Below are 14,055 nucleotides of genomic sequence, written 5' to 3' on the forward strand. Positions count from 1 at the left end.
GGTGAAGCCGCTCGCCAAGAATGCATTTTATTAAATGAACAGACAAACAATACAAAATCTAGAGAGAGAATCCAAACTTGACAAGTCACTGGAAGAACGGGTCCTCAGACCCGAAGTGGCTGTAAGGACCCGCGCTGCCAGCGTATTTTATGACGCTACCCCTCTGGGTTTCCCTGAGAGGGAGGTAGCTGTGTGGTTCGCCTGTGCTGCGGACCCTCGACGTTCGATTTACATGTTTTTCGCTATTGTTGTTTTCGTTGCGTCAGGATATTGCTGGCGGTAATCTTTTACCATTTGCAGTACCAACTGCTTTTCTTCCTCATTGCGAGCTAAAATTTGATTGTATGTAATCCTGTATTAGCTTAAGGGGGTAGTCTACCCTCGATTTGTAACTAGAAAATACCTAGGATATTACTAGATTTTGGGTCGAAAATATGGGTTTCGTACTAAACGTTGTTTGACCTTATTAGAACAAATTGTGGGCTGTGTGAGGGCTCATTCGAAAGAGGAAGGTTAGACGCAGCGCGCTTTTCTCACGAGGTTAACGAGATTATGTTAATAACTAATAATATGATGGCCCAAAGTAGAGAAAAAATCTAGGAAAAAATCCCGCAGATTTCAATGCATTTTCTGTCTCTAATAGACTTTTTTGACTTATGAGATGAGAAAAGCGCGCTGCGTTGAACCTTCCTCTTTCGAATGAGCCCTCACACAGCCCACAATTTGTTCTAATAGGGTCAAACAACGTTTAGTTCCGAACCCATTTTTTCGACCCAAAATCTAGTAAGATTCTAGTAAATAGCAAATATCTAGCAAATAACTAGAATCTTACTAGAAAGAATGGGTTCGGAACTAAACGTTGTTTGACCTTATACGAGCATATTTTGAGCTGGGTGAGGGCTCATTCTAAAGAGGAAGGTTCAACGCAGCGCGCTTTTCTCATCTCATAAGTCAAAAAAGTCTTTTAGAGACAGAAAATGCATTGAAATCTGCGGGTTTTTTTCCTAGATTTTTTCTCTACTTTGGGCCCTCATATTATTAGTTATTAACATAATCTCGTTAACCTCGTGAGAAAAGCGCGCTGCGTCTAACCTTCCTCTTTCGAATGAGCCCTCACACAGCCCACAATTTGTTCTAATAAGGTCAAACAACGTTTAGTACGAAACCCATATTTTCGACCCAAAATCTAGTAAGATTCTAGTAATTTTCTAGTTACAAATCGAGGGTAGACTAGCCCCTTAAGGGGGTAGTCTACCCTCGATTTGTAACTAGAAAATTACTAGAATCTTACTAGATTTTGGGTCGAAAATATGGGTTTGCGGCCAGACGTTGATTGACCTTATTAGAACAAATTGTGGGCTGTGTGAGGGCTCATTCGAAAGAGGAAGGTTAGACGCAGCGCGCTTTTCTCACGAGGTTAACGAGATTATGTTAATAACTAATAATATGATGGCCCAAAGTCGAGAAAAAATCTAGGAAAAAATCCCGCAGATTTCAATGCATTTTCTGTCTCTAATAGACTTTTTTGACTTATGAGATGAGAAAAGCGCGCTGCGTTGAACCTTCCTCTTTCGAATGTGCCCTCACACAGCTCAAAATATGCTCGTATAAGGTCAAACAACGTTTAGTTCCGAACCCATTTTTTCGACCCAAAATCTAGTAAGATTCTAGTAAATAGCAAATATCTAGCAAATAACTAGAATCTTACTAGAAAGAATGGGTTCGGAACTAAACGTTGTTTGACCTTATACGAGCATATTTTGAGCTGTGTGAGGGCACATTCGAAAGAGGAAGGTTCAACGCAGCGCGCTTTTCTCATCTCATAAGTCAAAAAAGTCTATTAGAGACAGAAAATGCATTGAAATCTGCGGGATTTTTTCCTAGATTTTTTCTCTACTTTGGGCCCTCATATTATTAATTATTAACATAATCTCGTTAACCTCGTGAGAAAAGCGCGCTGCGTCTAACCTTCCTCTTTCGAATGAGCCCTCACACAGCCCACAATTTGTTCTAATAAGGTCAAACAACGTTTAGTACGAAACCCATATTTTCGACCCTTAAGGGGGTAGTATACCCTCGATTTGTAACTAGAAAATACCTAGAATATTACTAGAAAAATGGCTCGAAACATGGGTTTCCTGGTTTTCAGTTAGTGTCCTTATTTGAGCAAATTTTGGGCTGGGTGAGGGCTCATTCGAAAGAGGAAGGTTCACCGCAGGGGGCTCTGGTCATGAGGTTAACGAGAATATGTTTATATCTAATAATATTAGTGTCCAAAGTAGAGTAAACATCTAGGAAAAAAAACCAGCAGATTTCAATGCATTTTTCTGTCTCCAAAAGTCTTTTTGGCTGATGGGATGACCAGAGCCCCCTGCGGTGAACCTTCCTCTTTCGAATGAGCCCTCACCCAGCCCAAAATTTGCTCAAATAAGGACACTAACTGAAAACCAGGAAACCCATGTTTTCGACCCAAAATCTAGTAAGATCCTAGTAAATAGCAAATATCTAGCAAATAACTAGAATCTTACTAGAAAAATGGGTCGAAACATGGATCTGCGCCCAGACGTTGATTGACCCTATTAGAACAAATTGTGGGCTGTGTGAGGGCTCATTCGAAAGAGGAAGGTTCAACGCAGCGCGCCTTTCTCATCTCATAAGCCAAAAAAGTCTATTAGAGACAGAAAATACATTGAAATCTGCGGGATTTTTTCCTAGATTTTTTCTCGACTTTGGGCCATCATATTATTAGATATAAACATAATCTCGTTAACCTCGTGAGAAAAGCGCGCTGCGTCTAACCTTCCTCTTTCGAATGAGCCCTCACACTGCCCACCATTTGTTCTAATAAGGTCAAACAACGTTTAGTACGAAACCCATATTTTCGACCCAAAATCTAGTAAGATTCTAGTAATTTTCTAGTTACAAATCGAGGGTAGACTAGCCCCTTAAGGGGGTAGTCCACCCTCGATTTGTAACTAGAAAGGGACTAGAATCTTACTAGAAAAATGGCTCGAAACATGGGTTTGCGCGCTGTCGGTTTTCGTCCTTATTTCAGAAAATTTTGGGCTGATTGAGGGCTTATTCGAAAGAGGAAGGTTAAACACACTGCGCCCTGGTTACGAGGTTAACGAGATTATGTTTATAACTAATAATATGAGGCCCAAAGTAGAGAAAAAATCTAGGAAAAAAAACCAGCACATTTCAATGCATTTTTCTGTCTCCAAAAGACTTTATGACTTATGAGATGACCAGGGCGCAGCGCGTTGACCCTTCCTCTTTAGAATGAGCCCTCACACAGCCCAAACTTTGCTCAAATAAGGACAAAAACCGACAGCGCGCAGACCCACTTTTTCGATCGAAAATCTGGTAAGATTCTAGTTATTTGCTAGATATTTGCTATTTACTAGGATCTTACTAGATTTTGGGTCCGAAAAAGTGGGTCTGCGCGCTGTCGGTTTTTGTCCTTATTTGAGCAAAGTTTGGGCTGTGTGAGGGCTCATTCTAAAGAGGAAGGTTCAACGCGCTGCGCCCTGGTCATCTCATTAGTCATAAAGTCTTTTGGAGACAGAAAAATGCATTGAAATGTGCTGGTTTTTTTCCTAGATTTTTTCTCTACTTTGGGCCCTCATATTATTAGTTATAAACATAATCTCGTTAACCTCGTAACCAGGGCGCAGTGTGTTTAACCTTCCTCTTTAGGATAAGCCCTCCCTCAGCCCAAAATTTTCTGAAATAAGGACGAAAACCGACAGCGCGCAAACCCATGTTTCGAGCCATTTTTCTAGTAAGATTCTAGTTCCTTTCTAGTTACAAATCGAGGGTAGACTACCCCCTTAAGGGGGTAGTCTACCCTCGATTTGTAACTAGAAAATTACTAGAATATTACTAGAAAAATGGCTCGAAACATGGGTTTCGTACTAAACGTTGTTTGACCTTATTAGAACAAATTGTGGGCTGTGTGAGGGCTCATTCGAAAGAGGAAGGTTAGACGCAGCGCGCTTTTCTCACGAGGTTAACGAGATTATGTTAATAATTAATAATATGAGGGCCCAAAGTAGAGAAAAAATCTAGGAAAAAAACCCGCAGATTTCAATGCATTTTCTGTCTCTAAAAGACTTTTTTGGCTTATGAGATGAGAAAAGCGCGCTGCGTTGAACATTCCTCTTTCGAATGAGCCCTCACACAGTTCAAAATATGCTCGTATAAGGCCAAACAACGTTTAGTTCCGAACCCATTCTTTCTAGTAAGATTCTAGTTATTTGCTAGATATTTGCTATTTACTAGAATCTTACTAGATTTTGGGTCGAAAAAATGGGTTCGGAACTAAACGTTGTTTGACCTTATACGAGCATATTTTGAGCTGTGTGAGGGCTCCTTCTAAAGAGGAAGGTTCAACGCCGCGCTTTTCTCATCTCATAAGTCAAAAAAGTCTATTAGAGACAGAAAATGCATTGAAATCTGCGGGATTTTTTCCTAGATTTTTTCTCGACTTTGGGCCATCATATTATTAGTTATTAACATAATCTCGTTAACCTCGTGAGAAAAGCGCGCTGCGTCTATTCTTCCTCTTTCGAATGAGCCCTCACACAGCCCACAATTTGTTCTAATAAGGTCAAACAACGTTTAGTACGAAACCCATATTTTCGACCCAAAATCTAGTAAGATTCTAGTAATTTTCTAGTTACAAATCGAGGGTAGACTAGCCCCTTAAGGGGGTAGTATACCCTCGATTTGTAACTAGAAAATAACTAGAATATTACTAGAAAAATGGCTCGAAACATGGGTTTGCGCGCTGTCGGTTTTCGTCCTTATTTCAGAAAATTTTGGGCTGAGTGAGGGCTTATTCTAAAGAGGAAGGTTAAACACACTGCGCCCTGGTTACGAGGTTAACGAGATTGTGTTTATAACTAATAATATGAAGGCCCAAAGTAGACAAAAAATCTAGGAAAAAATCCCGCAGATTTCAATGCATTTTTCTGTCTCCGAAAGACTTTTTGAGTTATATGATGACCAGAGTGTGGTGTGATCAACCTTCCTCTTTAGAATGAGCCCTCATCCACCTCAAAATATGCTCGTATAAGGTCAAACAACTACATGGCTCAGACCCACTTTTTCGGACCCAAAATCTAGTAAGATTCTAGTAAATAGCAAATATCCAGCAAATAACTAGAATCTTACTAGATTTTCGATCGAAAAAGTGGGTCTGCGCGAATCGGTTGTTTGTCCTTATTTGAGCAGATTTTGGGCTGGCTGAGGGCTCATTCTAAAGAGAACGGTTCATCACACACGGGTCTGGTCATAATATAAGTCAAAAAGTCTTTTGGAGACAGAAAAATGCATTGAAATCTGCTGGTTTTTTTCCTAGATTTTTACTCTACTTTGGACACTCATATTATTAGATATAAACATAATCTCGTTAAAATCATGACCAGACCCGTGTGTGATGAACCTTCCTCTTTCGAATGAGCCCTCACCCAGCCCACAATTAGCTCAAATAAGGACAAACAACCGATTCGCGCAAACCCACGTTTCGAGCCATTTTTCTAGTAAGATTCTAGTCCCTTTCTAGTTACAAATCGAGGGTATACTACCCCCTTAAGGAACTAGAATCTTACTAGAAAAATGGCTCGATACATGGGTTTGCTGGTTTTCAGTTAGTGTCCTTATTTGAGCAAATTTTGGGCTGGGTGAGGGCTCATTCGAAAGAGGAAGGTTCACCGCAGGGGGCTCTGGTCATGAGGTTAACGAGAATATGTTTATATCTAATAATATTAGTGTCCAAAGTAGAGTAAACATCTAGGAAAAAAAACCAGCAGATTTCGATGCATTTTTCTGTCTCCAAAAGTCTTTTTGGCTGATGGGATGACCAGAGCCCCCTGCGGTGAACCTTCCTCTTTCGAATGAGCCCTCACCCAGCCCAAAATTTGCTCAAATGAGGACACTAACTGAAAACCAGGAAACCCATGTTTTCGACCCAAAATCTAGTAAGATCCTAGTAAATAGCAAATATCTAGCAAATAACTAGAATCTTACTAGAAAAAGGGGTCGAAACATGGGTTTCCTGGTTTTCAGTTAGTGTCCTCATTTGAGCAAATTTTGGGCTGGGTGAGGGCTCATTCGAAAGAGGAAGGTTCACCGCAGGGGGCTCTGGTCATCCCATCAGCCAAAAAGACTTTTGGAGACAGAAAAATGCATTGAAATCTGCTGGTTTTTTTTCCTAGATGTTTACTCTACTTTGGACACTAATATTATTAGATATAAACATATTCTCGTTAACCTCATGACCAGAGCCCCCTGCGGTGAACCTTCCTCTTTCGAATGAGCCCTCACCCAGCCCAAAATTTGCTCAAATAAGGACACTAACTGAAAACCAGCAAACCCATGTTTCGAGCCATTTTTCTAGTAAGATTCTGGGTCTACCCCATAAGGGGGTAGTATACCCTCGATTTGTAACTAGAAACGAACTAGAATCTTACTAGAAAAATGGCTCGAAACATGGGTTTGCGCGCTGTCGGTTTTCGTCCTTATTTCAGAAAATTTTGGGCTGAGTGAGGGCTTATTCTAAAGAGGAAGGTTAAACACACTGCGCCCTGGTTACGAGGTTAACGAGATTATGTTTATAACTAATAATATGAGGCCCAAAGTAGAGAAAAAATCTAGGAAAAAAAACCAGCACATTTCAATGCATTTTTCTGTCTCCAAAAGACTTTATGACTTATGAGATGACCAGGGCGCAGCGCGTTGAACCTTCCTCTTTAGAATGAGCCCTCACACAGCCCAAACTTTGCTCAAATAAGGACAAAAACCGACAGCGCGCAGACCCACTTTTTCGATCGAAAATCTGGTAAGATTCTAGTTATTTGCTAGATATTTGCTATTTACTAGGATCTTACTAGATTTTGGGTCCGAAAAAGTGGGTCTGCGCGCTGTCGGTTTTTGTCCTTATTTGAGCAAAGTTTGGGCTGTGTGAGGGCTCATTCTAAAGAGGAAGGTTCAACGCGCTGCGCCCTGGTCATCTCATTAGTCATAAAGTCTTTTGGAGACAGAAAAATGCATTGAAATGTGCTGGTTTTTTTCCTAGATTTTTTCTCTACTTTGGGCCCTCATATTATTAGTTATAAACATAATCTCGTTAACCTCGTAACCAGGGCGCAGTGTGTTTAACCTTCCTCTTTAGAATAAGCCCTCACTCAGCCCAAAATTTTCTGAAATAAGGACGAAAACCGACAGCGCGCAAACCCATGTTTCGAGCCATTTTTCTAGTAAGATTCTAGTTCGTTTCTAGTTACCCCTATATCTAAACCTAGTTTGTAAGAATCTTCATCTTGCCAAACTACTGGATCTTTTTTTAAAAATTCTGTCAATATATTAAATCTACTAAAAAATTTTCGGCTTTCGTCTGATATAAAACCTGAAATGTCCTCTTGCATGTGATCGGCCACATTAGTTGGTAAAATGACAAATTTTTTATAATAATCGCCGCTACTAAAAGATCACTAATTGATCAAGAAACTCTTGTTCCTGTTGATCTTGTATCTGGGATCGTCGTTTACAACTCTTTTGTAAGACCTTCCACTTGTGGTATAATGACTCCAATTTCTCGACGCAGCGACTGTTTAACTGAACTGGAATTTTGGCCTTTTCCCACAACACCTCCACTTCTTTAACAACAAGGTGTGCACTAGACCGAAGGTTCAATTTCACTTTCCGCAAATTATAAAATAGCACTCCTAAAACTTGTCGTTTCGATGGCAACTTAGCGTCAATTATCTGATTTTCATCATGTTCTAATAAGAACAGTTTTTCGCGACTTCTACTTTCCATTGGGCTTCTCAATTTATATAGAAATTGAGTAGTCTTCCTGTATGACTACTGTAACGTCTCGCGTCTGCCAAATCTGGATTGAACGACGATGATCACGAGTCCGATTTTGTAAGTTGAGGTGATAGTTGATCAAAGACAACACTTGAGGTTGTATGTTCGCTTACTCGATACTGATGATTACAGTTCGTTAGCTCAGACAGATCTAATCGGTGGTTCTCTGATACATCTAAATCTTACTTCGGTGTGGATGTCGTTTGTTTGAAAAAGCGTGATGATTGGTTGATGGAGTTGAAAGTAATTGGTGGAAAAACTTGTAAGGATAGGAGTAGGAATAGGAGTGGGAGTTTAAGTACGGGTTGTTATAAAATTTTTAACGAGGGTTTACATCTGTTTCCCGGGTGTGCGCTTATGAATTTCAAGATTGGTAAAATTGTAAAAAAGTGGACTTAAGGTCCACGGGGTACATCTGGAGGTAACGTAATAAATTATATTGGGTCATAGGTAATAAATGGATATGTTTAAATATCTGTTATTTGTGGTTCTACGAAAAAATGTCAGAGGAAAAAGTTGCATTGTTCAATATGGTAAATATAATGGCATAAAAAAAATTTTTTTTAAAAATCAAATTTTCGAAATTTCAAGGTCATCGTTATTTTTTTTTAAATTAAGGTCATATAATTTTTCCATATTCTTATTTAGAAAAAAATTACAAATCCAACGATATATAATACTTTATAGTTACGATGAATTTCAAAATTTTTAAAATTTTCAATTTAAATGCGCCACGTGATCCTTTTATCCGATCGATCTTAAATTTTGCACAAATTTTTTTCTCACCAAAGAGAACCATTCTGGGGGGCGTCGTGAAAAAAATTCGTTGGTCAAAAAATAAGGACCACCCTAATATATGTATATATGAACGACGAGGATTTGCTCGTTCGAGCAAATCCAACGCAATACGTCGGTACGACGTTACAGTGGATTTATTCGAAGTCGTCGAATAAAAATTGCAATTTTCCATGACATTCGACCTTCTTACCACTTTTAATCGTTTATGTTTATAATTCCTAAATCAACGAGCTAATAATACGAGCTTACCAAACACATCTCTTAAATTTTCGTTATTGGCCAAACTAAAGAAGTTGTAAAAATCAATTTTCACTATTTTTTTTCGCAATTCCGACCAAATGCATTTTTCTAATATATATATATTTTTTAGACGTCATATTTACTAAACCATTTCTTCTAGCCTTACAGAGAAATTGAAGTCGTTTGCTCCATTCATAAAACATATACAGTTATACTGATTTAAAATATGTGTGATTAGTATACAGACTGTGGATCTTTATGCAAAATAAGTTCCATAAATAATTTAGAAGCCAAGTAACAATTTATATTCCTCATTAATACTTTTTATATGTTAAAAATAGTGTATCGACACTTAAACCCATTTAATCTTTTTTTATTGTGATTTTAATTGTGATTGCAATTTTAATTTTTATTATGTTTATAGTGATTTTAATTGCAATTGTTATTTTTATTACTTTTTATGTCAATTCCACACGCGTTCTTCTAATAAAGCTATTTATTAATATTTAAATAATATTATGTACAAATACATTTATCTTGACATGTAACAGATATAATATAATATATAACAATTATCAGATTCATGTTGCGACGTTTCATGTTTTTATTTATTTAAAAATTCCGATGTTGCTTTTGTAAAAGTAACAAAACACATGTGAAATTTTATATAATCTGGAAAGAGGTAGTTCGTACAAACAAATGTAGCAATACAAGCAAATGTTATGCTTTACAACAATAGGAATATTTCAGTTGCATTATTGTTAATTATATCATCCTTTGTAAATATTTCAGACTATTGTTTCTATGCAATGTAGATTATAACTAGAACTATGACAATGCATGTGAATACCATTCCACCAACTAAAACAAAACCATCCTGTCTGGCTCTTCGTTCGATTAGCCTCATTACAGTGTTAGATAGGCCCAATGTGTTCCCAATGTCTATTAATCGTTTATGAGCACCTTTTAACGTTATCCTTTGGGATCTCAAATTGTCTAAGATACTGCTTCCGCTTTGAAGGAGATCGTCCATCCCATAGACAGCGTTTCGTAAACTGCTATTATGTTGAACATTATGGTCGATCATAATATCAACATGATCATTCGCGGTAAAGGTAGTGGCCAATAATGCCTCTCTCTCAGCCTCTTCTCTTTGCTGTCTGAATATTTTATTTCGCCATGAATTCAAAGCTGCCAACAAGTGACGACTGTCATATTTCAATTGATCTACTCGCATCTTGGCATTTTGTCTCTGATATATGGGACCTTTCAGGCATAGCACGTCCAATCTTTCACAATTGCTAAAAAAGATAAATACATATTAGAATAGTATAAATATTGACGTTGCATTAAAGTTATTTCATCGAATAAAAATTAATTTATGTCTGAGCGATGTAAAGTTCCATGTAACCAGTTACGTGGAAAGTAGAGTGCGAATAAATTAAATTAAAAATTAAATTGAAATAAAGAGGAAAAACAAATAATATAAAAGAAAGATAGTTAGAACTACCTGTTGATAAGATTTATTTTTGATTCTATAGTGTTCTCGATTTCACGAATGTCCAGGTTAGGCGTTTTCTTCTCGAGCTCTGAGAAAAGGTGCTGAGTCTCTTGGACCAATTTGTTTGTTTGATGATACAATGTTTCCATATTGTTTAATAATTCTTTCCGTACAATTGCAACGTTTGAGGAACTTGTGACGTGTACAAACAGTGCAAAACAGTGTTATCTATAGAACAGTGGTTATCAAAGTCTTCTCATGTCGATGCATTTAAATATAGTTCTTTACAATAAACAAGATTAGCAGCCGTGAAAACATACCGAGCATACGAAAGTCAATATATATTTGTATAACACAATTTTACGGGAATATAAAATACGTTCCTCGCGCAAACCTATTCGATGAATCGTAAAGTCGCACTGAGTCGCACTCCTTATTCCCAATTCTCATTGATTGAAGAGAAACTACTGACATCTTTGTTTTATTTCTTAGCGTAAAAGAATATCCTGTCGTAACAAAACTAAACAAAGTTCAGGCTGTCTAAATAAATAATGATAAATAATTAAACAATTTTTTGCTCTGCCATTTTATTCTTTCTAAATACAAAACACGATGTTTGTCATTTATTTACATTTTATTTACACAAGCGCATCTTCGATGATGTTTCGTTCGTAACAATGAAAGCTATTAAGCACGACTAAAAACAACTGGAGAAAACTCGCGAGTTGTTGATACCGGGGAAGATTAGTGAACTTGAAATATGGATATTGGTGAATTACTGTCGTACAAAGTACGTTCTCTGTGCATCAGATACATGTAGAAGTTGGCTGTTTGTTGAAACAGTTCGTTGTAGCCTAACTAACCTCACAAAGTTGTTTTTCACAGCCGCCGAATACACCGAAGAGGCCAGTGGCGGGTGAAGAGGATGACGAAGATGAATGGGAAAATGCTAAGAAACCAAAACGGGTGATTAAAACCCCGTATCACCCGCGTCAGAGACAGACCAGAGAAATTGAAGTGACTCCAATCAGAAGTAGCGAACCACCTACGCCTATTAGAGCTGCTTTACCTTCGCCAGCGAATGATGTAGTCGAACCACAATTGACAGAGAAGGAGAAGCAGGATATTCTAAAGTATGTAGAAACCGAGGCCCCGGAAGTGGAAGCGTTGGATGAAGCGACGCTCAAAAGGATGGTGCTTTTGTTCGAGAAAAGGGCCCTGAGGAACCAAGAGATGAGGGTGAAGTTCCCCGATCAACCAGAAAAGTATATTAACTCGTTGAAACTCTTTGTTGTATAAGATATTGTCACCAATCGTAAATTTCAGAAATTTAAACTACGTTTGTTTTCACAGATTCATGGAATCCGAGGTTGAACTGCACGAAACTCTCCAAGAACTTCACGTCGTCGCTACTAACCCAGATCTCTATCCGTTAATGGTAGAATTAGGCGCTGTACCTTCTTTGCTCGAATTATTATCTCATGAGAACACAGACATAGCAGTCGGCGTTGTTGATCTTTTGCAAGAGTTAACAGATGTAGATATTCTACACGAAAGCCAAGAGGGAGCTGATACGCTGATCGACGCATTGTTAGAGCAACAAGTTTGCGCACTTCTTGTACAGAATTTGGAGAGATTGGACGAGTCTGTGAAAGAAGAAAGCGATGGGGTTTATAACACATTAGGTAATTTAATTATAGTTGTATTACCTTTTAGAATCTTAATAAGAGAATTTAATGTGCCTGTTTTTTAGCTATCTTCGAGAACCTTTTGGAATTCAGGCCCGATCTGTGCGCCGACGCAGGAAAACAAGGATTGATGCAGTGGCTGTTGCGGAGAATCAAAGCGAAAGCACCATTCGATGCCAACAAACTTTATGCCAGTGAACTTCTGTCTATTCTATTGCAGAGCACACCGGAGAATAGACTTCTCCTTGGTGAACTCGATGGAATTGATGTCCTGCTGCAACAATTAGCGGTACATGGACAGCTTTCATTTTACGATTGATTTAATAGACCGAAAATAATACATTGATATTTTGAAATTCTTTTAATCTTCCCGCTCTATTCTAAACTGCGTCTATTCAAGTTTGTCGTAAATGCATAAAATCTACGCAGTCTAGTTATTAATCTATATTATTTTTAGTATTATAAAAGACACGATCCCCAAACAGCTGAAGAACAAGAGATGATGGAGAATTTGTTCAATGTATTGTGTTCGTGTCTGATGGCAACAGTGAACAGAGATCGATTTTTAAGAGGAGAAGGATTGCAGCTTATGAATTTAATGTTGAGGGAGAAAAAAATGTCCAGAAATGGATCTCTTAAAGTAAATTTTTATTTGAATAGACTAGTATTTACACTTTAATTATAACAAAAAAATCGATATATTAACATTATGCATTAGGTATTAGATCATGCGATGAATGGTCCAGACGGAAGAGATAACTGTAGTAAATTTGTCGATATCCTCGGATTGAGGACTATATTCCCATTGTTCATGAAAACACCAACGAAAAACAGAAAGAAGATGCTTACAGCTGAAGAACACGAGGGTAACTGAAATTAAGGATGTACATTTTCTTCCACGAATCTCTAAGTCGTTCGCTAAACACTTTTTTTTCAATTGCAGAACATGTAGTGTCGATTATTGCAAGTATGTTAAGAAACTGTAAAGGTCAGCAGCGTCAGAGATTATTGAGTAAATTCACTGAAAACGATTACGAGAAGGTAGATCGATTAATGGAGCTTCATTTCAAGTACCTGGAGAAGGTAGAAGAGGTTGAGAAAAACACAAAGGTGTGAAGTTTAGCAAACTCATTACGGATTGCATTATCGTGGCTAGTTTCATTACAAAAATTACCTAAAATCTTCAGGAGGACGAAGACGAAGAGGAATCGTACCTGAGAAGACTGGATGGTGGACTGTTCATTTTACAATTAGTAGATTACGTATTGTTGGAAGCTTGTACCGGTTGTCCGCCTGCGGTGAAACAAAGAGTCACGCGAATTTTAGCGCAGAGAAGAGCTTCCCTCAAAACTATTAGGCATATCATGAGAGGTAAAACCCACGGCTAGAATATTTTCTACATATATCTAGACATTTATAAGGATAAACTACATACAACGTTTCTCTTTTCATCAGAATACGCTGGAAATCTTGGGGATGCCGGCGACTCTGAATGGCGAGAGGCGGAACAACAACACATACTGCAATTAATTGACAAGTTTTGATGTACACTCCTTAACGAAGAATTACAAAATGCAAATCTCGTCGGTGTATTTGAATCGTTATGCTTAATCAGCGTTTAATACACGATTAAGATTGTTTATACGATAAACGTTCTTCTTTTCATACATAGTAAGAGAGCAAGTTTGAAAGAGAATTTAAACGCGTGTGTGTGTCTGTTATTAAACAATGAATTTTACTTCTTTCATGCACAAGCAATCGTTTGAATTGCGCGGCACATCGATCGATTCGTCGCTGCTTTTTTCGCGATAGAATGTTGCATCGAAATCGGTTCGCGTCGGGTCGAATTATCAAAAAAATTCATAATTGATTGAATTTTTTTTTATCGGTGTAGTGTACAAACGCCCATTGATGAAATATTTCGAAACGATATCGTAGACGTACGGTGATAAA

At 37.9% G+C, this 14,055-nt stretch overlaps 2 protein-coding genes across 4 annotated transcripts; one reads left to right on the forward strand and one right to left on the reverse strand.

The window, feature by feature from the left end:
• Positions 1–7,659: 7,659 nt before the first annotated feature.
• Membrin (Golgi SNAP receptor complex member 2) lies at positions 7,660–10,870 on the reverse strand. 2 transcript variants are annotated; one of them, XM_076425039.1, is made up of 3 exons: positions 10,735–10,870; positions 10,424–10,642; positions 7,660–10,214 (listed from the first exon to the last, which is right to left on the reverse strand). In XM_076425039.1, the coding sequence occupies exons 2-3, from the start codon at positions 10,561–10,563 to the stop codon at positions 9,716–9,718; spliced, it is 639 nt and encodes a 212-aa protein (XP_076281154.1). In that variant the 5' UTR covers positions 10,564–10,642; positions 10,735–10,870; the 3' UTR covers positions 7,660–9,715. The 2 variants fall into 2 exon arrangements, with proteins under 2 accessions (XP_076281154.1, XP_076281153.1); XM_076425038.1 differs by having other exon boundaries at positions 10,424–10,825.
• A 29-nt stretch (positions 10,871–10,899) lies between these two features.
• On the forward strand, positions 10,900–13,808 carry LOC143209422 (beta-catenin-like protein 1). Of its 2 annotated transcripts, XM_076425036.1 has the most exons (9): positions 10,908–11,204; positions 11,300–11,679; positions 11,768–12,099; positions 12,168–12,391; positions 12,560–12,742; positions 12,821–12,968; positions 13,046–13,212; positions 13,290–13,473; positions 13,558–13,806. In XM_076425036.1, exons 1-9 carry the CDS (start codon positions 11,175–11,177, stop codon positions 13,644–13,646), a joined length of 1,737 nt encoding a protein of 578 aa, XP_076281151.1. In that variant the 5' UTR covers positions 10,908–11,174; the 3' UTR covers positions 13,647–13,806. The 2 variants fall into 2 exon arrangements, with proteins under 2 accessions (XP_076281152.1, XP_076281151.1); XM_076425037.1 differs by lacking the exon at positions 12,560–12,742 and having other exon boundaries at positions 10,900–11,204; positions 13,558–13,808.
• The last annotated feature ends 247 nt before the right edge of the window (positions 13,809–14,055 follow it).

This window comes from Lasioglossum baleicum, chromosome 6, assembly GCF_051020765.1.
Source record: "Lasioglossum baleicum chromosome 6, iyLasBale1, whole genome shotgun sequence".
NCBI classification, from domain to species: Eukaryota; Metazoa; Arthropoda; class Insecta; order Hymenoptera; family Halictidae; genus Lasioglossum; species Lasioglossum baleicum.

Bases quoted from the DNA above. Each gene is read 5' to 3' on its own strand.
- Membrin (XM_076425039.1), bottom strand. From the start codon at position 10,563: ATGGAAACATTGTATCATCAAACAAACAAATTGGTCCAAGAGACTCAG. The intron at 10,215-10,423 runs GTAGTTCTAACT...TATCTTTTTTAG, and splicing joins AAAATAAATCTTATCAACAG to CAATTGTGAAAGATTGGACG.
- LOC143209422 (XM_076425036.1), top strand. From the start codon at position 11,175: ATGGATATTGGTGAATTACTGTCGTACAAA. The intron at 12,969-13,045 runs GTAACTGAAATT...TTTCAATTGCAG, and splicing joins TACAGCTGAAGAACACGAGG to AACATGTAGTGTCGATTATT. The intron at 13,213-13,289 runs GTGTGAAGTTTA...TAAAATCTTCAG, and splicing joins AGGTTGAGAAAAACACAAAG to GAGGACGAAGACGAAGAGGA.